This window comes from Bombus pyrosoma, linkage group LG15 (genome assembly GCF_014825855.1).
Source record: "Bombus pyrosoma isolate SC7728 linkage group LG15, ASM1482585v1, whole genome shotgun sequence".
NCBI classification, from domain to species: domain Eukaryota; kingdom Metazoa; phylum Arthropoda; class Insecta; order Hymenoptera; family Apidae; genus Bombus; species Bombus pyrosoma.
In genome coordinates, this window is record NC_057784.1 from 2,390,904 (window position 1) to 2,417,346 (window position 26,443).

Consider the following 26,443-nt stretch of genomic DNA (forward strand, 5'->3'; position numbering starts at 1 on the left):
TCTCACACATAGCTGCACTCATATTCACATCCACACACGTTTAATTAGGTACGTTTCGATACGTTACATGCTCGTCCTTTGTCATTCATGTTTAACGAGATTACGAAGCGATGCACGCGTTCGCGACGTAACGATGGCACTGAATCGTTCAACGCGAAACCAGAGTTGATCGTCTCTATAGTTTTGAGTAAACAAATATAGTATATGGGGTGAATATCACTGAATCTCTAGTATAGGCGATCTGTCCGCGTTTGCATCTCTCCTCGGTCCATTTGGAAGCGGTCGTCGTTTAAGCTGCTTCGCATACATAGCTCAAAATTGTTGGAGAGACGGATGATAGCCACGTTGTGTTGCGTTCGTTATTTCTTGCTCGCCGTTCTCGCTATGCGCCTTCATGGCGATGTCTCTTCGTCATAGGTTTTCGTGTCAGGTCTTCGCGTTTAATCGCAACGCAGAAGCCATCTGGCAGTGAAATAAATTCGTTCATTTCTAATTGCACGCTGCCCGTTCAATAGTATTTGTCTTGATCAGGATCGACTCGAATGTGTTGTTGGCCATGGCTATTGCGCTTCAAGGTGGCAGACTCGTAGTCCAGACTCTTTGGATACAGTTTTGGACTTCCGAGACCGTTCACGTTTGGATTGTTCTTCCCACGAAGAGTTCCATTACCATTCGTACTACCGGAAAAGCTAGGCTGTCGCTTGGCGTTTACCTAGATCGAAAGAAGATATTTTATATTGATATTTTACATCTTTTTTATGTATTATATGTTCATCTACAGCATAGAGCGATTAGACTGTCGACTCACATCTTTCAACGGAACCGAGACGTAGGAGTTTTGTTTGCTGATATAGTGAGGACTACCAGGAATTCGTTGCTGTCGTCGCTTCAGGTAACAGAAGCTCAAAACCGCGGTCACGGCCAAGCCAACTAGGAATCCGGCTACGCAACTGCCTACTACCGCGCCGATAGATACACCCGAGCGTTCTACGCTCGATTTTAGTGCATTTATATCTGAAAAATTACGTTTAAATATAACATACGCTATGCATGTACCATACATAGTAAACTTTTTCGCTTCAGCGTCTGCGAAAAAGTTCTCCTAGGTAATTTTAATTAAATAAGTCAGACTTCGTTCGACCATACTCACCATTGTCCATGCAATCGGGTAAACAGTCGCGCACCTCTCTGCTGGATCCTTGACAGAGTCCGTTACCGTGTTGAAGACACTGTCTCTTCCTATGTTGTTGATGATCATCGTCACAAGGCGTCCAACGTGACCATGAATCCCAACCGGCCAAAGACTCGCAGCTGGGCATCTCGCAAGTCTCTCTAACTAGCCTTGGACCTTCGCAACCCTCCGGTCCTAGACATTCTCTTGTTCTGGAACGGACGCCAACGCCACACGATACCGAACAATCGGACCAGTCAGTCCAACAAGACCACTGGCCTCCAGCCCCTGCGATTCCAACTTGGTTCGACCGACATGGATGCACATTGCACAATCTGTTTTGCACGGATGGACCTTCGCAAGGCGGTGATTCGCATTGCCTCATTCTATGCTGAGAACCTCCGCCGCAAGGTCGATCGCAAGACCGCCATGCGGACCATTCTCCCCACCCGGCTTCTGCTCCGAGATCCCCATACGGATTTGGATTCGCGTTTCCTCTTAGACAGGAACCGTCATTTCTGCAATAGCGCTCTTCCTCTTTAGCTAGTTGCACCCTGACGCTGGATGGATCGTCAGTTTGGGCACGACAACTAAATCGAAACCGTTTTTCTACGTAACCGATGTTTGTACTTTGAAGACTGCCATTAATTGCTAGCCATGGGGTCCATCCGGAGTACCTTTTCGTTTCTACGCACTGATGAGAGTTGCATTCCTCGACCTGTAGAAGATAGAAACGCGAGCCCGTGATAATAAAATATAACAAATATAATACTACATATAACAAAGATTGAAAATCTTGTCTAAAAGTCATTTAAATGAATTCAATGGGCCGAAGCTTATTTAATCGGGCATTAAATAAAATGGAGTTTCCCTGGAGTCACGTTGGAATAAATGAAATTTCACGAAGCTACTACAGCTATTACGCGTGCTGTTCTTACTTGAAAGTCGCATCCATTGCATTCGACGGTAGCAGGTTTTCGTGATGATGGACTCTCACACGTTCTTCTTCGTATCCGTATTCCTGTCAAACAGACGATTAAAAGTCAGTCACCAGGAGACAGGCTACAAGTCATTGAGACGAGAGATCATTTATCAAGAGATTCTTATTAAAGAAGAAGAACTGGTGAAATCTTCGTATCGCGCTTACCACCGTTGCAAGGTCGAGAGCAAGCGTTCCAAGCGCTCCAGGATGACCACTGACCAAACGTCTGCGGTGGTGGCGGTGCCACCTTCGCTGGAGTAGGACAAGGTGGAAGATTTATACAGACGGTGTCATCGTGATCGTGACCAACGCACACTCGCCCTCCAAAAGCCGGAGCCGGATTCGTGCACGTGCGTCGACGTGTTTTCATAGCGAAGCCGCAGGTTTGTGAGCACGCTGACCAGGATGACCAAGCTGTCCAATCGCCATGAACCGTACAATTGGTTACTCTCACTTTAGCTCCTGAACAAGTTGCTCCGCCATGCTGCGGAGGCGGGTTATTGCAATCCCGTGTCTGGCATTGACAAGTGTCTGAGCCCTGGTGAAAGCAAGGATTCGCTTTTGATTTATCGCCATCTATTCGTGCATTACGCCGACATGAACGACAGCGTGCCACTGGCTTACCGTCTCGGCGTGAAGGTGCAAATGCGCGTGCGAATGAGAATGCCCATGATCCGTGGTGCCGTGTTGACACGGAGACCAAGAGCTCCAGGCACTCCAGCCACCATCCACAGGATCTGTGAGGACAGGACACTTGGTGACTTCTTGATGCCAGTGATTGGCAAGATGGTTTTGCTTCGGGGCCGGTGCGCATTTCATCAGATGCTCGTTCCAACCGCAATATGGCTCCTGGGCATTGAGACAAGCCTGGCGGCTTCGATGCCTATGGCACTGGGCAGCGGGTATTCTGCAAATACGATATTCCTTTTGTTCTCGAACAGAATCTGACCAATGTGGGCCCAACGACAGACATTACTATCTATAATCTATGTGGTACCGCGTACCTCGATAGACCGAGTTCTGTACCAACGTACAGACTCTGCGTGTCCTTCAAGAATTGCATGGTCATCGGCGTAGATGGTAAGGGACCCCAAACTTCTACGATACAAGTTTCCTGCGTACGCGGTAAAACCGAGATCTTCTTGATCAAACCAACATCAGTAGCCACATACAGGACGGTGACACCGCGGTGCAATTTAGTTGGCGTGACATCGAGAGCGATCAAGGTGAATCTCTCGAGTAAAGCGGTGTGCAATGGCTCCAGTGTCGTGCTTTGGATCGCATCATCCATCAGCTGGTACCTCTGATTGTCTATAATCTGATGAGGAGCGACGTTCGCGTTTGAACCACATCTTTGACGATTGTGATGAGATGGCCTTCTTTCCCAGGCAGCGCCCGAATTCTCTTGGTGCTTGAAAGGTCCGTTGAAGCTCGCGGTGATCGCGGACATGTTGAACGCGCATATCGCCGACCCGGCAATTCCATTGCTAAAAATACACGTCGAGTTTAGCGAGTTTCGGTCTTTCTCCCCTTCTTCGTCATTCAAGAAACGAAAAAAGCAAAGCAGAAGAAGAGTATGCTAAGAAACGAAAAAATACGCTGCGTCTGGCAACTATAAAACCGCCCTAAAACTTTCTATTCTTATGCAGATACGAGGTAGGGGATACAACGCGATAAAATCTGATCAGAGGTACGCAAAATCGAACAATTGAACTTATTAGGTCGTCCGAAAAGTTTCTTTCGTTTTATAAGGAAATAACGGATGCACGATATTTTACATTACGTATGATCCATTTTGTTCTATCAAAATAAGGACCACAGCGTTCGACAGACTAGGTTTCATGTTTGTATAAAGATGCATCGTTGTAAAAGACGTGTCTGTAAAAGAAAGACACTTTTCGGACGACCCAATACAAAAGTTGTCGCTGCAAGTTCATTTTATCGCGGGAGCCGAAAAGTTTATTACTACCGATATTGGTTGATTATCAATTGATAGCACTTTGAAAACGAGATATCCTGATTTTCAGTCTGTTTTCGTTGGTGTACTAAAATTACTGGAAAAGCGGACCTTCCTCTTCATCGTAGCACCCTTTCGTGAGAGAAATTTCGGGAAACTGTACATACCAATTTCCTCGTTTCTTCGTGAGCTTCTTACCGGCACAGACATGGGGAGAAATGTTAAGCGAACGTGAGATGATACGCGGAATGCGATTACGACGTAACACATCCAGAGACTCTGAGACTTACATGGGCGTGGTGAACGTCGCGTAAACGATGCCTTCTTCCGGATGATAGACCGCGCCCTGAATCTCGTCGTAGTAGAAAGGAAACTCGCCGGGGAGAGAGCAATTTAATCGCGCCTTGCTGAACGTGGTCCAGACCTCTTTCATCATAATTTTACCCCCGCGATCGTTTTTACACACTCTCGCTATTCTCGAGTAGACTTTCTGAAAACAACGAAAACAGAGAGATCTTTGGACGTCGGACAGTTAGAGAGGAAGAGGGAACGAGATCGGCGAATCCATTGCACGGTGCAAAATAATACAAATTTTTCAAATAATTTACCGCAGATGGTCGAATTATCTCGTGTCGTAAAAACTAAATCTACAAAAAGAGTGGCTTTCTTTTTCTTTTAATTTTAACCATAAAATATAGAGCTTTGCAGATCATTGTGCAACGATTCGGTCGATCGATCGTTAAAACGCGTTACCTTGCCGCAATTGATGTACTCGACGGCCGATTCGCGAAACAAGAAGTACACGTGATCCTCCGTCTCGAAGCTGCCGACGAACTGCGGGTCGTTTAGCCATCTGAAAGCGGCCACGGACGTTGAAGATACCGAGGTTGCGAGAGATATGGCCGAGAATTGGGAAAACGACTCACCTGGAGTCGTACTGATGCGTTCGAAGATTTGGCGAGGCAAGCGTTCTGCATATGGCTGGATCCGCGCCGGAAAAATCGGTTGGCGCCCCGGTGAACAATCCACCTGTTGGACCTCTGGCTAATAACGCAGTCACGTTGGCACGCGGCGAGTAAGGGCACATTGCTGCGCCCGACATCTCGCTGGTTACGCTGCTGATGTTCTCGATCTGTGAAATAATCCAATCGACCCTGTTCTCACGTACTGCAGGTGTGTGGAAAAGATACATCGTACTATCATTGCCAATAAGATCTCGAGCAAATATAACAGCGGTAAACCGAATGAACTGTTCCAGCGTTCCGTAAACGTTTCTATTCCTGCCCCAATGTTTCTAGGTGCACGCTGAGAAATGTTCGCGGAACGTCGAAAGACGAAAGTCTGAACGAAATATCGCAAGTAGGATATATCGATCTTCAAATAGCTTTTACAGTCGAAGATTTAGATTTCCTCTAGGAAACAGGTGCAAGATTTAAATTTCCTTCGCGATTCTTGATACAGCTACGCGTATATCAATGGGTGTCGCGCGTTAATTTATAGCTGCGATATATCCAGACTACGGATGTTTACGCAAATTAACCAAAGAATCTAAGAATCTAAGCGAACATTTGTGTCACTCGCCAAGTTTTACATCTCGTACACATTGAATGCTTCATACGCGAATTCTATATGAACATAATATGGATTCTTCGCGTTTTTCCATCTTCGGATTTTCCATAAATGCATCAACGTTCGCAATCTAGTTACGTATATTGTAGTATCATGGATGAGAAGCCTGGGGGGGGTGTGTTGTCGCGTGAATTATAAACGAGCGGTTGCCGATGTACATGCTGAGCATGTATGTAGCGAGGCTAGGACGAAAGACAAGGGGTTGCTAGGGGACAAAGAACGAATTAATAACAGTACGAGTTGAGATGTGAAAGAGCGCGGATTGCGTCGATGAGAGTCGAATCGTTGATTAATTAATTAGTTGTGCTGATTATTGCGCGTTTGCTGCGATTAGTTGGTTAGTCTAACGAACATTATTCTCCGTTCAATTAACACCTGTTCGATCTACCTGTCATTAATAAACTAACTCTAGTAGTCGCGATACTGGAATATCGTTTCCGCCTGATATGCTCATAATCTCGTGCGCTTTCTCTACTTCGTACGGTTACTTACCTCTCTCCACGTGCACCAAGGGCTAAACGCGTACGTGCCGCAAGTGAATAGGCTCTTTCCGTTGGTGAGTAGAACCTTCACATAGTTGCGACAGTCTTCGACGCTTTGACCCTTGTTCTGGCAGGTGTTGCTCTTATCTTCTGGCGCGGGCCAGGAGGCGTGTTCGAGCGGCGTCAACGAGGTTAACGTCAACCGGTACAGGTTATCTCTGGAATCGCAACGATTCGTTTTCGTTTGGCTCGGCGAGTCTAAAAGTCTCGGCTTAAAGTACGCGTGGGTCGCGACGCGTGTAAAAAGCCGTGGCTCGCAAGCGGCGGCACGGTGAGAGCGTGCGGATCGCGCAATCACGCCGTAGAAAACTCGCAACGAAGCATAAACGGCGCCTACGTGGGCGCACGCCGCAACTATGCGCGACTACGCGCGCGACAGTCGCACCAAAAGCGATCGTTAGTCGAGCGAAGCGGCTCCGCGATCGGCCTGGGTATCGAACACGGGCCGATTAACCCTTTGCGATCTTACGTCCAGTTAGGCTCGACATTGTATCTCACTCCTTTTACTTTCGCTGTATAAAAATACAAAATCGACTGTTTAACGCAACAGCGAAGCGTTGCACGTGTATCGTATCGACATGAATGTGACACGTGAACTAGGAGCCTCGAAATTATGGAAAAGTGTGGCGAGTTTCACGATATAACGAGACGGCTATTGTATGAAAATTATTTGTCGGTAAAATTGAATTTACACAGCGCAACTCGTTAAAGAGTAGCGAGATTACACGTGTTGGGAAAAACTATTCGACACCGTTGTATCTCGATAAGATGTTTCTCTTCTACCGCGGATTTTTATACATCTATTATACGGTATGAAATAGAGTTCCCGATAAGCGTCCGTATGTTCGAGCTAATCCCGAGAACCACTGAACCGATTTTGACGAGATTTTTACCATCTTAAGGAGCGTTTGCCGAGTAAGCGTTAGGCGCGTGAAAGTCGACGAAAGGAATCACAGGGATCGAAAATAAGAGCTGGAAACAATTTACGGATATCGGCAACGCAACAGCGACCTTCTTTCCCGCGGTCGTGTTTTGTTTAGAATCACTGCCACGATATAGCGATATAATCTCCCCACTGAGCAATATCTTTCTCTTTCCAGCGTGCGGCATGTCGAAAGCTTCGTTGCCTGACAATCGGTGTTTCACGGGCTACAGAATGTTTACAGAGCCAATAAATTCCTAGAATCGTCAGCCATGTTATTAACAAAAATTATAAGACTCCGGCCAAAGATCGGCTATATCAGCTGATTTATGATAAACTTAACGGAGTACGCGTCATGGTTTTCAGCAAACGAAACGAGTTACTACGTACATTCCACCTCTTTGGTTCCCGGAGAAACATAAAATCGTAGAAGAATCTGCAATCTGACAATTACCAATAAAATCATTTTCTAGCTTCCATTTGTTACGCTATTGTTAAGATATGAATTTGCATAAATATTCGCGGTCTACGATGATACGTAGACAAACAGACCTGGAACGCCGTAGCGTGTATCGGATGTAATCCTGTATCAGTTAGACGAGGGTTGAAAACCAGAGGCGGAGACGTGAAAGGACACGAACCATCGACTCGAGGGTCGAGTATGAACAGTGTAGTAGAACAAGAGTACGACGCGCACGGGCAATCCTATTGAGACAGATTGCTTCCTGTTCGTTAAACGAATAGGATGGATCGTTCGGAGACCTCGTTCTCGTCCGACGAAACTGTGTCCAACGACTCGCGTTTGTTACGCGTCTAGAGTGGAGTTCGATGGCCGTACGAGGAGAGCATAAAGCAGCAGCAGCAGTGCGTGACAGAAATTCAGAATGAATCCATTAATTATCAACCTGTTAACCAGGTCATCTCCTAATCAGAAAGTTCTATAATTAAGAAATTAAGAAATTAAAGCTTAATAATAAGAACAAATCAGTTCCAATTACGTCTCGGTATTTGCGAATGTAAATATGAAAAGTTGAGGATGGCGTTTCGTCAGGCGAGTTAGCTCTCTGAACCGAACTTCTCTATGATTGGGAAATTTCTTATATTCGTGGAAAATGCGAAGGAATCTCTTTCGAAACACCGAAAGTCCTCTTCGAGGTTCAAGTTGAAGAGACATTGAGCTGTAAAAAATTCTAGAATCGCCACAAGGTTGATAAATCGGGTAGAGCGAAATGTACAAGGCTGTAGGAAGAAAGACGAGAAAAGCGTGTTTCGTCCTGGAAATACGATCGTTTCTGATTTACGAGAAGATGACGCGAAGAAACGTTTCAACAACGGGTAAAGCTAGTCCTATCTTAGAAAGGAACCGCTGGTTTTAACAACGAGACGAGGGAAAAACACGTCTCTGCCATACCTGTCGCGATCTCGGTGCGACACGCTCTTGGTAATCTACTATTCAGTGACGTCACGGTTGTCGACCACGGGAATCGAACTGGAAGAATGCAAATCGTGGCGCCGTGTCGCGTGCACGCACCTAGACCAGAGCACACCCTTTCCCTCCTCTTGCTATTTCCACAACTCGGTCGCGTTTCCACGCTCGTGTTTTCTTCGATCGATCTTCGAAAGTCGCGATAAATTCGCGAGAAAGCGACTCGTCTTGCAACAGATTCTACCAACGCGATTTCACCGTGTTAGTTTCCACATGTTTCTTGGGTTTGGTTTAAATATGTCAGAGAACGACCTCGGATTTGCTGGATTTTTCTTTTCTTTTCCTCCTTTTTTTCTTCTCTTTTTTGTTTTCAGCAACGAGACAAGCGTACATGCACCGTTTCTTCGACCAGTTGGCCGCGCGCGTACGTGGGTCGCGGTTAATAACTAGCATTCTATTAATAGAAGGTAACACGAGGGCGTACGCTCCTTTCCACGCTCGATTCGATCGGTACTCGATCGCGAAAATCGATCACCGGCGTTCGCGCGTTCCTCGACGATTTCGAGCAGCCGGTCGGGTAGCTGGAATGCGGCTGCTATCCGAGCTATCTCGTTGTACCCTTAGGTGCGGACGAGCGATTTATTTATTTACTTTTTTTTTCTTTTTTTTCGTGCATCGTAGCAGCGATAGCGAATAGGGAGCAACGCGCGTATATATACAAAGAAAATACACGTCCGATAATCGCGTATATACACTGCCGGTTATAAGTTTCACAACGTCGGCCGATATTTAATACAAATTGTGCGCTTTTCACTTTTTATAAATCTGTTACTTCGTTCGTGCCTTCTAATGTAAAACACCGAATGAAGTAAAATCTCTTACGGTTTCTCAATGGACGTAGCGAACATAAGCGTCTTGACGTTGATGGTTGGAAGTGTACATAGAAATAATATATAGAATGATCCAGGATTTCACAGTCAATTAGATATACGATTACATAATTGCCATTAAGGTAACATTATCGTAAATGATCTAATACTTTCACACGCAGCTGTTCGTATATCACTGTGTGCTACCTGTATCCTATCCATGAAATCATCGTGAAGCTTTCAGTCTCGTTAATTCCCATTCCAATGGCACTAGAGACTCTCGAGAATTGGAGTTCGGTGAAAAACGTATTTTTGTGAGTCGAGTGAAACGCGAGCAATTTGGCGAGCGGCCAGGACGCTATCCCGATCCTCGGAGGAGCCCCGTCGACGAGACCGGTCGCTTCTCGGTCGTCGAGAAAAATAACCGGTTGACGGCTCGGCGGATAGCCAAATCGTACGTCGATCTCGCGATCGGTTTCCATTTTTCGCATTCGCGACACGTTCGCGAACGCGTTTCCGTGTTCGATCATGCGTTTACTCGAAGAATTAACGCCTCACTTTACGATTATATGGTTCGTTATATGGCATCCAGTCGCAACATACGTACCGTGCGCCGACGACGACCTGCTGTCTAGCGACATCGAACAGAAGCTGAGAATACGTGGTGACTCCCTCTCGCTGGAACTGGCTAGCATCCGCCAGATCTGGAACGATAATTAAATCGCTGTAAGTGCAATTTCCCCGTTCCGCGTTCCCACGTCAGAATTCGAACGACTATCGAGTCACGACTTAGCAAAGTTTATCGAAGAAATCCAACTATTTTAACGAACTATGCGATATAATGGAAAGTAGCGTATTGCGCTTTGTCTTATGGCGTCCCCGATAGCGCTGCGATCCATACGATTTTAAACGTTAAGTGAAGAAAAGACTGTACACACAGAGGAAAATAGAAGAAGAATAAAGGACGCAACTCGAGTACGTAGAAAAACTCGAGGTTCTCTTGGTTTCAACGAATTCCATCGATGTTGCTCTTCCGCTTCTTGTCCTGCGTGTGTCGCCATCGCAATCGCGATCGTTTCCACGTTCCGAGAACGAGAGGATGTAAGCGGAGTCGTTTTTCGCTTCCGGACAAACTAGTTTAGCGACGAGCTATAGCATCTTCTTCCTAGCCAGCAGATTTTCCAGTTTGTTTCTTTTTTTTTTTTTTTTGGCGTGCTCGATGCGGGCTCCAGATCGAAAGTATCGTTCCCCACATCGAGGAGTTTCGATCGATGAAAAATTGTTCAAGCGGGAAAACTTTTCTCGTGCCATCGTCAACGCGTAGGTAAATGTTGGCGCGTTCGCTCGGCCTTTCTCGTCTCCATGCTCGAGAAGAGAACATCGCGTAAAGCGGACGCGTTTCATTCGCGATATCGTGAGTTTCTCTCGCTTTGCGTTCCTCTCTCCCTTTGTGTACATGTGCAGTTCACTTAGTAGTTAGTAAATATATATGCAGGTTAAGATGAATATCGACATCGTACGAGCCCCTAGATATCGCAAAACATGTGTCTGAAACATTTTTCCTTATCGCATACAATTTTCAAGATATTCACGTGTCTCTAGATAAAATGAACCAAAGTATTTGCACACTTACCGGAGGAAACTTTCATGTACATATTGCATATACATATATATATATATATAGGTTACATAGAAGCTTTTTGAAATTTTATTAGCACACTAGTGAGATACGATTATCGTGAATATATTGGTAAAATAAAGAATCAATCTATGTGTACAATCAAAATATACACAACCCAAATGTTGCAGGACATTCACTGCAAACATGTAATCAGTAAAGAATTATCGTCTTAAATATATAACAAATGGTGTCAAACATATATATATATATATATATAAACTAGGTGGTGCCCTACTGTAATATTTTGCGGTTTATCGATAGACCGAACGATCGACTGTTTACACACTTTCGCGACATCCGCGAAATACATAGCGCTTGCACTAAATGTCTTCAAACTTTAAAGTGTCTTTCTTTTACAGGCGCGTGTTTTACAACGACGCATCTTTGTACAAACGTGAAACCTAATCCGTCGAATCCGTTGTGATCTTCATTTTGATAGAAGAAAATGGATCATACGTAATGCGATAAAACAATAGAAAACGGAAAATATTGCGCATCCGTTATTTCCTTCTAAAACGAAAGGAACATTTCGGATGACCTAATACAATGGGAATAGTCAGGTGTGGTTACAGCATCAACGAAATTTCAAAATGTTTCGCATAACCCGTACGAGCGTTCGAATATTTTTCATCAGCTCTTATGCTCTTTTATATATAATAGTTGCATCTTTGTCGCTTTCTCTTCTCTCCGTTTCTCGTTGCTCTTTCTCCTTGTCTTCGTTTTATTGTTTTCCAGCCGGTTTTGCGGACGCGGCGAAACGATTCCGCAAAGGTAGCTCCGCGCGGTTCGTCGTACTTCTCGCGTTTCCACGTATTCGGGCACGCGTTTGCCTGTGTCGCGCGTGCCTCCTACGCACACAAGTACGACAACAGGGTCCGTGTAACCGCGTACGTGCGCTTATAAGTAGATACGTGTGGGACGAACGGGCCCCAGTTAGCATAACCTGATCTCGAAGGCCTCTCGGGTATCCTCCCTTCACTCTCCGCCTTTTCTTTTTCTTTCTCGTTCCCTGCCACTTCCCTTTCCATGCGGACCCAAACCCTCCCCGCGCCACCTTCTTCCACACTTCTTTTACTCCCCAGGACGAGTTTCTTTCTTTTCCCTCGCATTTTCTTCCTTCCATCCATCGTGTCGTCCGCGTTCACCTATCGATCTACGGTCAGGAGAACACACTGTTTGCCCGTGTTTGATGGACAAACAGGTTCATGTACACACTGTGTCGTACAAAGGACATTTGCCTCCTTTTTTACGGAATTTAATTTATTAGGTGATTTAATTTATGATGCATGCGAAATATCTTTTTTCTGATAAACATATATAATCATGAAGTTAGTGGTTATTAAAGAGAAATCAATTTCAAACAGGCCGATCGTAATTCTCCAGAATGTAATAAATTAGATCCAAGTATATTAAATTTCGTATCTTGTTTATGAAAATGAAATGTACAGGAGCCCGGTAAAGGAATGCCGCTGAACATTGAGAAAATCCTAAATACATCGCTCGTGATATCGATGTATCGAAGACATTAAAGTAACACTCACCTTCTTATACGCAACTTCGTCCTCGACTTATCAGCGGCGATTCTTTTTCACAGATTTTTTAAACCAGTTTTCTTTTCACTTCTAACATTATCGATACGTATTAAAATTCCTTCGTTCTATCGCTTGATCTTTCGTTCAAATCCGAAAATCGGCAGGAACGTATTTACGTGTTTCGTGAAAAACGGAGTAAAAGAGGCCGCGTTATCAACGGCACACGTAATCCATCGTCATCGTCGTTGTAACGATCGTACGGTGACGCAACTCGACAAAGGCGCGACAAAAAGGTTTTCCACGCCGTAACGTAGGAGGATGTTCGAGGTCGTGAAATTACGCGTCCGCGACCTCGCATAAGAGAAAGGAAAAACGATGCAACGCGATGCTATGCGAGACAACAGACATAATAAAGCGCTAAGGATCCGTAAAGATCCGTGAATCGATCGCAGCGGGGAGAGACAGAGAGGAAAACTACGAGAGAGAGAAGAGGACGTGGATTCGAAACGGGTGTCGCCAGATCGACGCAGGAGCCGAAGCAGGAGCAGCGAGAACACGCGCGCGTGGCGACGCGTGCCACGCTCGTCGCCTACGCGTCAGCGTGGTCGAGTCGAAACCAAGTGCGGACCTCGCGGACGAATCGCTCGAAATCGCGGCGAAACTTTCAACGACTCTTTCTCTCTCTCTCTGCCACCATCTCTCTCTCTCTCTCGTCTATAGTACGATGGATAAATTGGCGAAGGAGTTAGACACTTCGAAGCGGTCGAATCGCCACGCGACCAACGCGCCTTCACGCCCACGAGTTGACGATCGTCTTCTCTAACTCTTGCGCAAACTACTTTGCGACTCTGAGCGATCCGTGGGATAGTTCGTGATAATTTTCTATCTCGTCTAAGAGTAGAGATTCTCAAAATTACTCTGACGTGGATGCATGATTCAAGACTATCGAGAGTGTGGGAGTAAAAATAGTCTAAAACAAAGCTGCCATCTGTATAGATTAAGAATTAAGCTACATCGATCAACATCTTCGATTTATTATCAATTGATCAATTCATCAATTTTTCGATTTCGTCAGATAAGTACGTGATTAATGTTCAATCGTCGATAATGTTATTTTCTTTTACGAGCTTATTTGTTACACTACGATAACGTAGATAACAGCAGATTCTAAGATAGTTTTCTTTACGATCGTCGCTTTATTTATGAAACTCTTCTGCTTATTTACAGAACTGATCAAAGTGGCTTCTGAACGGCCTCCTATCGTCTCGCAATTGGCGAAATTCAGGCTGTGCGCGTGTATTCATTTCAGAAAAGAAATCTGAAAATGTAAAAATACACGTATCGCGGAAAAACATGAAACATCAAACATATATATAATACACGTTGCGCTAGATATTTAATGGACGAAGCAGATTTCTGCTCGCATTCCGTTTCATTAACCGTTTCCACAAAAGTGTGGGTTTGCGTAAGCACTCGCAGTCTACTGACAATATCGGTTTAATATTGTGCAAGAGGGTCCTAGCAGCGAGCGTTGTATCTCCCCGTGTACATTCCTCTTTTCTCGATAACGCATGTGAAAAAGTGGTTCGTCTGTATCGAGCCTTAAGAAACATTCGCGATTTTTCTTGCGCTAATCGTCTATGATAAGAAAGAATCTCTCGTGGAAGCATAAGTTTACTCGACGTTCGCGTCGTACGTGCGAAAAGTCACGTGTACAGTCGTCCTCTTATCGCGTACTGGACTATAATCTTAAAAAAGAGTGCGATAATACGGTTCTTACCTTCGTAGGAGATACGTCGAAAGTCGTCGGTGGCGCGTAGGCCCGCGATCAGCGTGCCCAGAATCGCGAGTCGCACCGGCCACCGGTCCATCCCGATCGGGCTTTGTCCTCCTTTTCCCTCTCTCGAGTGTTCTCTCACCTGGAAGCAGAAACGTAGAAATGATCGATGAGCGGCGTCGCCGGGAAAGCTGTGTCCCTAAGGCGGCCGAGAAGCCTCGCGGACGCCATGGGACGCGCGTATACGGAGAGAAGGCGTCGCGGACGAAAGTCGGCAAACAGCGGACGACCGGGAGCGCGCGCAAGGTCGACGACCTCGCCTGCGTCTCCGTATCGACTACCTCTTTGCGTCCAGATCGCATTTATTCTCGTGATCAGCGAATGATCGATCGATCTGCAGCCTCAGATCGATACTCGACTTTCATTTGTCCGGCTTTTTATAAAAGAAAAAGCGATCCCCGTTTGCAACGCCAAGTCGCATTTCCGTCACACGAGCGTCGAAACTGCCGACGATACTGTGACGAATAACGAATTTTAAAGTCTAGATCTTTATCGATTCTCGTCTCGCTATGTCATTTATTTCACAGACTACTTTCTATGTTGTACAATTTTCTTTCTTTCTTTACCAGTTTGACTTCCTCTCGATCGTAAAAGTAAATAAGAACGCCGTTTCCCTCGTTGCACGTAATTATGAAAAAGTTCTTTGTATTTGTAGTTGTGACAGATACTTGCAAACGGTGGGCGATTGGCCAATGCGCTACTACTGTGTGTTAGAGGTACGTCGTACGAACGTTGATTTAAGGGAAAACAACATCGGATCACGTACGTGCAATCACGTTAACTACAGGTAACAGTCCGTCAAATTCGACATCGATCGCAACGTTTCTAACTTCTCACCTAACCAAGCTGTTATCGTACGGCCGCGGATGCTTATTTGGATGTGCCCCGCGTTTCCCGACAATGGCTACGGCCCGACATCTCTTCTTTTGCACGCTCTTTGTCTTTGAACGTCCGTGTCACGGTGACAGCTCGCTTTCTCGTCTATGAATAGATAGCGGGATAAAGGAGGACGCGTCCCGAGACGTCGACGGACCCACGTGGTTACGATATGTGTATATACAGACTCTGTCTGCTTCGGAAGTGTGACGAGAAATAGAGAAAACATGCGGTATAAATATAAGAAAACAAAGTGCTGCGAAATTCTCTGCAGAGGTTTGCATGGAAATTCTTCCTGAAACTTTGCGCGGATATATTTCCCACAGATTCGCATGGATATATTTGCCCAAGATTCGCGTGGAAATATTTCCCAAGGATCTCTACAGTCGGACTCCCTGTAACGCGGACTAAAAATTGCGCCACTACCCCCGCGTGCAATTTAGAAATTGCGATTAACAAATTGTTGAAAATATATAATTCACTCGAACCAGAGTTTTGCGTTAACCCTTGTGCGACAAGAAGGCGTTGTTTACAGTGTTTTATAACGTTTTTAAAGAATACATATTTATTTAGTTACAGTTCTTCGCGCTCTTGGATTCGTACAACGCGAAATCCGTCTAACCCGGAACGTATATTTCGCGTTACGGAGGGTGCTGCTGTATACGGATAAAGTAGCGCAATGGACACGATGGATTGATATTATGGAAATGCAGGAAATTCGATCGCAACACGTGGAAATTCTCGAGGAAGCTTCGCGTGCAAGTTCGCGTAAACAACGATTCAAATTAATAGGACGAGGGAGATACGTGACGTAACGCGTAGTTGGAAGAACAGAGGCACGAAATTCCGGACTCTTCTTCCGAGTATCCCCTTCCTGCTGATCGACGATAAAATATTCCGGTCGACGTTGCGGTGGTCTCGGTAGGGTAAACTTTTTAAAAGTCCATGGTTGCTTGCGCGATACTAGGGTGGTACGAACGTCACGGTGGTCTCGAGAAACCCTAAACAGGATACGGTGCTTTCTTCGAATATAAATATCGCGGCAGGCAATTTTTGTTACTCGTTTCGTCGCTTCGCTGTTTTATCGTTGTCGTCCCTTCGAGTCCTCCGTGTATTACGATCGATCGTTTGGACACTTATAAAATTGGAGGTGGAGTCAGAGAGGCGGATATATCGAGATATATCAGAGGAGAAACGGTGTACCGTGACATCGCCACGAATAAGGCCAACGAGGAGCACCAAAGTTACCGTATTTGTCCCGAACACGCGTATGCATGTAGGTACATGCATACGGTACGTCGAACGGTTTCGAGATCGAAGAAGGTGGCACTACGGAACGATATGGAATGTATTAAATATGGAATACTCGTTGGCAACGAGTACCTTGGTACGAAGCTAAACATTCATTTTTCCGTCTGAACGCAAGTTACGAGTTGCAGCATTAATGAAACTCGTTGCGATCGTTGCTTAACTAGTTGACTAGATCGTCGTTTGAATCTATCTCGTTTAATCGCAAGCATTGACTCGCTAGTTGATTTTACTTTTCCGATTCTACTCGGTCTTATATTTTGTACATTTCCTGCAAATAAACGACATTCAACTGTGCTCAATTCGTATCTACGAGACATCAAATTCGTCACATTTTCGATGTATATCGTTCCGTTTCTAGCTCCGTATTTTTTATTTGCTCGTGTCAGATAACAGGATTCGAATAAATAAACGTAAACTTTAATTATCACGTGGAAGAGATACGTGGAGCGAAGACTTAACGTGTCGTCGCCTATCTCCCATCAAGCGAGAACGAGCTCGGTTTATCAGGAAACGATGTCGAAGGGAGAAGATGAGAAAAAGGTTTTCCACGTTGTTCAAGGTTCTTTCGTGTTAGACGAGCCGCACGAATTCAAGCGATTCGATCGAACGGATGACTCGAAATCGTGCAACTTGTCCAATATAGAAGTATCAACGGGATTCAACAACGTGAAAAAAAGGGCATTTGAAATGATCTAATCGAACGATAAAGATAAAGAAACTCGAAAAAATATTTCAAGAAGGAAAGAAACGCGAAGATAAAGAAGAATAGACATCGCGAGAAGCGAGAATAGACGGATAGATCGACGTCCTTCTTGAGTTCCTGGTCCGTTTAGCGGAAGCGTACTTGATCGATCGATTATGCGCGCGTGACGAGAAAAAGACGCGCTATACCGTGCTGTCATGCCGTGTCGTCCTGTCTTTCTCAAACGTATGCTTAGGTATGTATGGCCGGAATGTCTGTGACGAGCACCGTTAGTCGATGCAACCGGAGCTTTCGTATCGCACACGAGATGCCTCGTTTTTCTTCCGATTACCTTCGAGATAACGACGGTCGAATGGAGGCGATAAACGCGCTCGAGTTTTTAAGAGATTAGAAGCTTATTTTCGATTCGTAGCTGTTGTTTACAAGCGACTCCCTAAACCCTAAAGCCCTACCAGGCCGTTTCATTTTCTCCTCTAAAGTTTCCCGTTTTTCCTAATATATGCGATAATTCTGTGCTCAGTTATACCGCCTTCTTTGAATTCATTTTCCATCCAATTGCATTTTCCTATTCGATGCAAAGCAGCACCTATAACGTCGTGCATAGCTGTGGTCTTATTAAAATAAGTTAGATCGAGCCAATCAATTGTTTCGCTTTGAACCACTATACAGACACACAGCCTCGTCACACTATCAGCGTTTCGAACTAGAAGCGTAGTCTAAACTTATTGATATAGATAGCGAATAAATATAGCTATCTGTATGTAACGCAAACAAGCTTAGAGAATATTCCTGGAATAAAATCGCAATCTGTTTCGCAAGAAAGACGGTATGGACCGCGTTAAGTACCTCTGTCGTAACGAACATCGTCGCGATTGAGTCGCTTCGAAGACATGCCCGTTAACTGCATAAACCGGAATCCAGAAAAATTACAACAATTACAGACACTGCACTTTTAAATTTACAGAAATATTAATACAGAGAAAATTTTTCAGAGACGAGGTCTCTTTCTCCGGACGATGGATATTATGTAACGACGTGTCTGGATAATGTGAAATCGATAACTACATAAAAAGCGGAGTTGATCCGTTCGGCGTCTGAGAGGCTCGATTTAGCTCCAAAAATAACACGCAACGTAAACGGCGCTAAGCTACAAGTTGAGGTTACAATTTTTCAACGAGATTATTTCTATTTCACCGTAGCAGTTCGAGATCCAACGATTGCCACCATCGTGCCTATTTCTCTCTTCGAAGCATCGTCGAGGAATGGCAAAGAAGAGCAAAGACTAGACCGTGTACACGACGCAGCACGTGGCGCATCAATCTCTGTTCGCCTCAATCCGTGATGCGTTTTACTCTACCGATTTTCCAGAGACTCTCCTCGCAGGGTGTGGCTCGTGCACAGTACGTTCGTCTCTTTCTCTCGGTGGAACCGTCTTGTTTCCTAGTACCACGGATAGAAGCTTGCGGTGGCTAGCGCACTCGCGCGAGCGCGTTACTCGGACGCGATTTATCTCGAGCCGGTAGTAGAGTAGGTTGCTAGTCGGAGGAGCGAAGCGTACATAGCTGCGTGTAGACGGACGCGCGCGCGACCGGCCTGCGAGAAATTTTATGGGAGCGGGTCGCCAAACATGGTAACACGGTCGCGACTTACCTCGACGGAGGCTGCCGCATCGTCGGTACGCTCTCCTCCGAGATCGGCATCTCAGTGGCCACGGCCGAGACCGCGATCTCAATTTCCAATTTTAATTCCAATTTTCACCTTATAGCCGCGGGTTCCTTGCAAATCTCGTTTCGTTTCTATGGTTTTCTTACTTGCACGCTGTCGTTGTATTTATTCTAACCAGACTACGGATTCTTACGTATTTATTGACGAAAATTTCAACACGCAGAAATGCGCATAATATAAAAGATATTCCAAATACTTTTCATCCTATTTAATGGGAGAAATAAATGTTTACGTAGGTTGCATTTCTTTAATTACGTTAATAAAAGTAGGAAGCTGCATAAAAATCCGCAGTCTAAATCAGGGCTTCTTAAAACTATGGGGTGATCGCATATCGTGATCGCATATGGGGTGAGAAGTGTGTAGAATTCACCGAGTTATTAAAAAAAAAAAAATCGTTTAAACGAGTCTCTGCTTGAAATTAGGATTCTCGGCAATTTCTAAAATAGCCCTAAACGCACTTATCGATCGCAAAACGACATCTTCATCATTGACGATTGGAAAGTCTACCGTAAAATTTTCCCGGGCAAAATGGAGTGGCGAATGGAAAAGCTTCAAAAAGCGCTGCTTTAAATTATTTTTGCATATGTACCGCTTGTTAGGTGCAAGTATATTAAATTTCATACCATCTAGCAGTTTTATATCACTGCAAAAGTGCCATGTTACGAAAATGATGTGTAAAATCTTCGTCGAAGGAGAAAGGTATACGCTAACGTTTTTCGTAGCCACTGTATTTCGTTTAATTTCGCACACCTTGCCATTATCACGTCGCATCTGATTTTTAAGATTTTCTCCATTATCGTGATTCAACATTCAGGGTGGTGGCTCTCTGAGATCGAGTGGAAACAGGTGGTTCGACGATCGGTCGTTCGCTTAACACTGCAGATAACACGAGGGCGTGCTATCGACTCGACCTCTACACGGTTGCGGTTACCAACATCGCGTGTCGTGCGAAAGAACGTATACAGCTTCTCGTTGATACCGTACCGAAGCGATTGAATGCGATTTCTACCAAAAATACGTGATTTTTTCGAGCGAAATATAAAGAGACCTGGATTGATAATCGGCTTCGCTGGAACCGAGATAGCCCGGATAAATCGAGACGCGATAAATTAGAAAATGTCGGTCGAAATTCATAATTCGCTATCTTGCGTTCATTCCATATTTCAGGAATTTATTATAAAAACGAAACACATAGTAGGGATGACCTATATGATTAAAGAAACGATACTATAGGAAGATGACACGCAAAAAGAATGATAAGTCCATTTCTGTTGGTTTTTTCGCTATTGTATCATTTGACAGCTAAAAAGGAAGCATTTTAATACCAAACAGTTGGAGAAGAAAATCACCCGATAGATTCAGAAATGTACGTACGTGTTTCGAAGACAGGAGATAAATTATTCACAATGTTTTCTGAGAAACGTTCGGGAAACTGTCATCAGCTCCGATATGGGATTGCTTTACAACGTATCGAATAATAAAAGTGACTCGGAAAAATCGAGAAACGCGATTGTTCGCGTCTTTCGTCGCTTGTTTTTATATATAATAACTGTCTGTTGTAGGATGGTTTAGTTTGACAAGTTTAGTCTAGTTTCACAAGAGCTCAGCTAATCGACGTTAGAGGAATAAAAAATGGAGCGCAATTTATGGAAACTTCATCTTATAATATCTCACAGCATTGCAACACGAACACAAGATATAAAACGAATAAAAACATATTGTGAACTGACCATCGTCTCCTCGGATCGATAAATGGAAAACGGCGTCAAACAGTCTGGCCATGCGATAAATTTCCCTCGGATTGCGCACCTCGCTTTCAGAATAGATTATCGAAACGTATTCTCTCTACAATTTCCACGGCATTCTACTGTCTCGATCGCTGTCTGCCGAGGAAATTTATCGAGGAGAGTTATCGAGTCAAGTCACGGCTTATCGGGAAATCATCGATAGAACGGTCAAGGGAGAACGATAAGGGCAAATTATGTGTAATGTCACGCAAAGGCAGATATCGGGCTCGTTGTACGTTGAAAACTTCGTGAAAGCTTCATCAACTCGACGGAAGAAAAGTTTTGTTCTTCCTTCTGGTTGAAGAGTCGCGTAGCAGAAGAACTCGACAAAGAAGCCATTCACGGCAACCAACCACTCCTCTCCAACGATCTTTTGCCTTCTGCTGCTTCGTCTGTTCCGTCTCTCTCTCTCTCTCTCTCTCATAGAGGGTGGGAAACTTTGAAAGAAATCGGTCGAGTTGGCGTCAAGGTGGTTCATTTGGATGACAGCTCTGTCACGCGATCGCCTCACCTGTTTTTCGTCAGGATTTCTGTTAATGTCTCGCTACAGATGCTTCTTTCGATTACGAAACTCTTAAACTTAACTCAGTCTTTCATTAACCGAAGGTTTTTTACAGCTTTGGTGACTGACAAAAATGACGAAAAATTAGAAATAAGAGAATTAGAAAATAACTGACGCATTTTTTAAAGACAGAGTCTATAGCTGTATGATAAATCGCGGATGGTATTTGTGGAAATTCATGTTTTTATAAACGTAAATAAAAGATAGAAAAACCTAAAGAGGGATTTATCCCATTCGTTGGATGCTATAACGAGTATATTTTGAATGTTTTAAAATATTTTCATGTTTCGGTTCAAGTTGTATCAGGATTACTACAATTACAGATTTATACACAGATAGCTGTTACGAAATAACCGAAAGCAAAGCTTCCAAAGTAATTGAATCTACTCACCGTCACTTTCGTCTTATCGGTACTTTTTCCAGAAAGTTTCTCGTTTACTTCTTTATCTTCCACACTTTCTGCATTTCCAATATCAGATACGGAAAGATACATACTTTCAATTTCAATTCAAACAAAAATTAGATATTAATTGCGTTATATCCGATGACGTTTTATATTTAATGTCTTCCTTAAATCTTTTACGAGCTTCGCTGTGTTATCTCTTTCAGACACGAATATTTTTTTTTTTTTTTTAATTGCGAGCCAAATATTCCGTAGCAATCAATAACAAAATGTTCTCTGGTATCTTCGCAAAAAGAGTATAATGCATTCAAATCTGAGATTAACTTTACCAACACTTAACTAGTTAATCCTTGCTGCATAAATGAATCAGGACACGAAATTAAAATAACAGCGACATTTCTAGTTACAACTGATATACAACACCATTCTAATCGCGACAAGCCACTTTCTTCTTCTCGCATTAGTCGACGAGTGTACGTAGATGAATGCGTATCAAACTACGTGACACTTCTATGCGAAATATATGTAATTATATTACCAGGCAATTCTACCCAGCAAAACTTCCGACATAATTAACAAAACCAGAAATTTTCTCCGCTATCGAGAGAGAAAAAAAAAAAAAGAAAAAAAGAAATGACTGGATGCTAAACAGGCTAGCCATAAATTCTTACATTTATCAAACTTAAATGAAAGCCAATCTCTGCTTAACAGAATTTCCTTCCGACGTTATGGTCAACGTCGACGTGTTAAATCAGCTTACGTATATACAATTAAACACCAGCAAGGTGACCATTGGCGCTGCCTTGCCGCAGGCGAGAAAGTGCGATTTCGAGCGTGCACGGAACGCGGACCTGAAGATTCGAATGGTAATTTAGTGCAGATACATGGTGAACCAATCTCACTTGATACTAAACAGCGCGAGAAGAAACGAGACGAGACGGCAGACGACACGGAACCCAAGTGGATAGCTTTTACTCGCGGAGAAACGATTCGCAAGAGTACCGTGTGTGTGTGTGTGTTTGTTCGACCGGACGTCGAACGAACGAGCACGAGAGAGGTAGTGGGCCAGCTCCTTATACGGATCGTTGTTTCGGTCCGAGCGAGGAGAAGTTGCTCCGATCCGTTTGACCATCCAAAACGAGTGGGTACCCTGCCGCGAAAACGGACATTCTCACCCGCACCTTCGCTTCGTTTCAAACGATGGAACCTTTGCCCTTTTTCCATTCGTCAACGAGCGTACGTGCTTCGAAACCTTTGGATAAACTCGATAATCTCGAGGGTTGAATGTATATTTTAAACTTCCAAGAGTATATTTACGGTGTAGTTGTACACCGTCAGCCTAATCTCACGTGCTACGCGCGTCAAGTCCGGGAGATGCTATGGCTCGAGATATGACGGAAATCGAGCATTTCTCGAGGACCGGGCAATAGTTTTTTAGAACGTTATAAATACTTCGATCTCTTCGAGTTTCACGAAATTGAAAAGATATTTAGCAAATTGTTATTATTATTATTAACCGGTATATTGTTCTTAATTAACAGATAGAAACGATATTGGAGGATGTAAATTAATCGAAAATGAAGAAAAGGTTGCAAACGAACCATTTGTCCTGTAACGTTGACTCTGACTGATCGCGAGTTAAAACCAGCATTCTGTACTAATTTTTAACTTCTATATACACCGGATACAAATTTTACCAACGTAATCGCGATAAATTACTACACGCGCCAATGGAATTTCAAAATGAAAACACACATAATATACGAACAACAGTTTTCTATGTTACGTTTCAAATACTTTCATAGATTGAGGTTAGGTTGGGGTTAGGTTTTGCACGCAGAATAACCTTCTGTTGATTAATACCGTCTGTCCGGAGATTAAGCAAATTTACGTGTACTCGACAAGTTTTCAAATTCGATTTTCTCGTAAACGAATCATCTTCCAACGCAATCTTCCTATCTGTGATTTTCATCTTACGTCGTGCGATAGAATCGCCTTCGTTTCACTTGCATATACCGTGAATTTAAATTGACATGTGCAGCTATACACTTTGGATTAATCGTACGTTTATGTAATGATTTCTCCGAAGTGATCGAGATGTTTCCATTAGAAGAAACATAAGTCTTATCTATTGTCAGCGTTGACTTTCGTAAACAGGATTCGATAAACGGCAAGGAAAATTATTCCTCTTCAATTATATCGTCAAATTACCGAGCGAGCCTAGTCGTTGGTAGGCGAGCCAGGACAAAACATTATCAGAAACAAGGACCCAACGCGTCGTACGTGACCGAAAGAAACGAAACGACACGACTCGCGTGCGTTTCATGGGCAATGCGTGACGAGAGATGCAACGAATCGTTAAAATGCCTCGTAAACTACCTCTCTGTTTCTTCGACCTCGAAAAAACCCATCGAATCGAGAAGCTGCGTTCGACGCGCGTTCCATGTACCACGATTCGTTCGAATCTATCGAACACGTGTTAACGTGGAATTTTTCCTCGATTTTCTTCTCGCAAGAAATCAGGTCGGCGTTCGATTTCTCTTACGCTGGAAATACATCTCGCATTCTTCGATTTTTTTTAAACGCGTCTTTCGTCCCTAAACTTTTGTAAAATTCCCGCACTATGTATTTTTATTTCTTATTATCTTTACTTTTTTTCTACAGTAATGGATAAATCTAAATGAATAAAATACAGAAATAGGCGAAGAAATTTTTGCTACGATTACTATTATAATTCTATCCTTCTTCTTATTTGACGATCGCTTTCGTAACGAAAATTAAAAAACAACAAGCGGTTCGATAAATAAATAATTCATGCCGTGAGCGGACAGCGACGCTCTCTTGTGCGCGCGACACATATGAATTTCCTCCGGCTTTCGGGCCCAACACAATTTTCCCTCTTTCTTCCTTCTTTTTCTCCTCTTTCCTTTCAATTTCGTCTCGTCCCATCGTATCGTGTTTACGTCCGATACTTTGAAATCGCGTAATCTGTTTTCAAGCTTTTCCCCGGCTCTCAACGGTACAGCGTCCTTTGAGTCATTTTTTATCATTGGGAAAGATTTTTAATTTGAGGGAACTGCGAGATACTCGTTGTTACCGATACACGCACGATCTCTCGTTTCTGTTGCATGCTTATTAAACTAAAAAATGTCGCAAAGTAGATAGAAAAATTTTTCTGCGATCATTCATGCGTGCTTCCTAAAGTACGTAACAGGCAAGTCTAGGTTAATCTCGAATCATCGAAAAGTAATTATACCGGTGTACGTCATACTGATCGCAGGGAAAAACGCGAAACGAGTACTTAAGCAATCTTGCGTACTTAAGCAACATACTCCTCGTTGCACAGTGTACACACTGTACAACTCAAAACTATGGATTGACTAATACATCAAAAATATATACAACACTCCCATTTCAAAAAATACCGACGAGCTTGAAAATTCGAAAAAAATTTGACCGACGAAGAAATCATATTGTTCATTTTTTTGAACCGATTAATTTTATTCCGGCACAATCCTCAATATCGATCAAAGCAATTGAGATATCAAATGAAAATAAGAACGAGATATCCTATAGAAGCTTTTCTATTGTATTTGCATAGTGTTTAGATGTTTATATGGTTGTTCCATGGTAAGATGCAGTTATACCACAGTGTATACTCTGTACGGTAAGAACGACATTGGAGAGGACGAGACCCGAATAGACGAGCCGTTAACCGGGACGATTAACGCGTGACAAATAATAATATATACTCGCGTCGCTCGTAAAGTGGTCAAGTTAAACCGTACAATCTATACGCATGCATATATATACTTACACAGATTTCGGGGGGAGGTAACCAATCACGTATCCATGGATTCTACCGACATGTCCTTCTCTTCCGTCCTCCACATGATAAGTCGTCCTGTGATTCGTTTCGAGCTCCAGATTATCGAGAAGAAGTCTGATCTCGCGTTCGAAGATTTGGACGCGAAACTTTTCATAAAAGATGCGCTCTTTCAGTTCGCAGTTTGTGATTCAAGTAACGAGCGCCAATGTTTTATGGCAAATAGGGAGAAAAGGGAGAAAAGCAACGTGGGTTTCAATGTATATTAGGTTAGGTTGGAAACACAAACAATAACTTCACATTACATAACACCCATGCGTCTCGACTGCCGCGAGAACACTGAGGCACCGTCGTTCGTCGTACAATCTCCCCACTACCGTGGCTCGTTCTTTTGAACCCCATACGCGTATAGTATACACGAGGTCCCCAGTGGAAAGACCACTTTGCAGTTTTCTTCGATTCTCCCTAGATGGCCGACAGACCAGCAGCGCTGCTTCCGAACTTCTCGACCGTCGATCTCTTTCTATCGTAGGACACTCTGCTTCGGCCCTATCGCTCCTTCCTTTCTCATATTTCCCGGTTTTTCCAGTCCTTTTCTCTTTTTCCTCCTTGTCCCCATGGTTTCCCATTTCTTTTCTCTTCTCTTTTGTCCAGTTTGCTTTCCTTTTCCATATTTTTTCTAGAATTTCCTTTCATTCTTTA

At 43.8% G+C, this 26,443-nt stretch overlaps 1 protein-coding gene across 3 annotated transcripts; it reads right to left on the bottom strand.

Annotated features, from left to right (window-relative positions):
* Nucleotides 1-83: 83 nt before the first annotated feature.
* On the bottom strand, nucleotides 84-26,271 carry LOC122575446 (semaphorin-5A-like). 3 transcript variants are annotated; one of them, XM_043744383.1, is made up of 14 exons: nucleotides 25,733-26,271; nucleotides 14,492-14,630; nucleotides 10,106-10,202; nucleotides 6,232-6,439; nucleotides 5,037-5,242; nucleotides 4,864-4,963; nucleotides 4,401-4,600; nucleotides 3,158-3,640; nucleotides 2,778-3,060; nucleotides 2,319-2,691; nucleotides 2,110-2,192; nucleotides 1,151-1,889; nucleotides 809-1,014; nucleotides 84-712 (listed from the first exon to the last, which is right to left on the bottom strand). In XM_043744383.1, the coding sequence occupies exons 2-14, from the start codon at nucleotides 14,580-14,582 to the stop codon at nucleotides 509-511; spliced, it is 3,273 nt and encodes a 1,090-aa protein (XP_043600318.1). In that variant the 5' UTR covers nucleotides 14,583-14,630; nucleotides 25,733-26,271; the 3' UTR covers nucleotides 84-508. The 3 variants fall into 3 exon arrangements, with proteins under 3 accessions (XP_043600318.1, XP_043600317.1, XP_043600319.1); XM_043744382.1 differs by lacking the exon at nucleotides 25,733-26,271 and adding an exon at nucleotides 20,894-21,022; XM_043744384.1 differs by lacking the exons at nucleotides 6,232-6,439; nucleotides 14,492-14,630; nucleotides 25,733-26,271.
* Nucleotides 26,272-26,443: the final 172 nt, after the last annotated feature.

Coding starts and splice junctions, on each gene's coding strand:
- LOC122575446 (XM_043744382.1), bottom strand. Junction 1,890..2,109: donor GCAATGGATGCGACTTTCAA/GTAAGAACAGCA, acceptor TATCTTCTACAG/GTCGAGGAATGCAACTCTCA. Junction 713..808: donor TCTCGGTTCCGTTGAAAGAT/GTGAGTCGACAG, acceptor CTTTCGATCTAG/GTAAACGCCAAGCGACAGCC.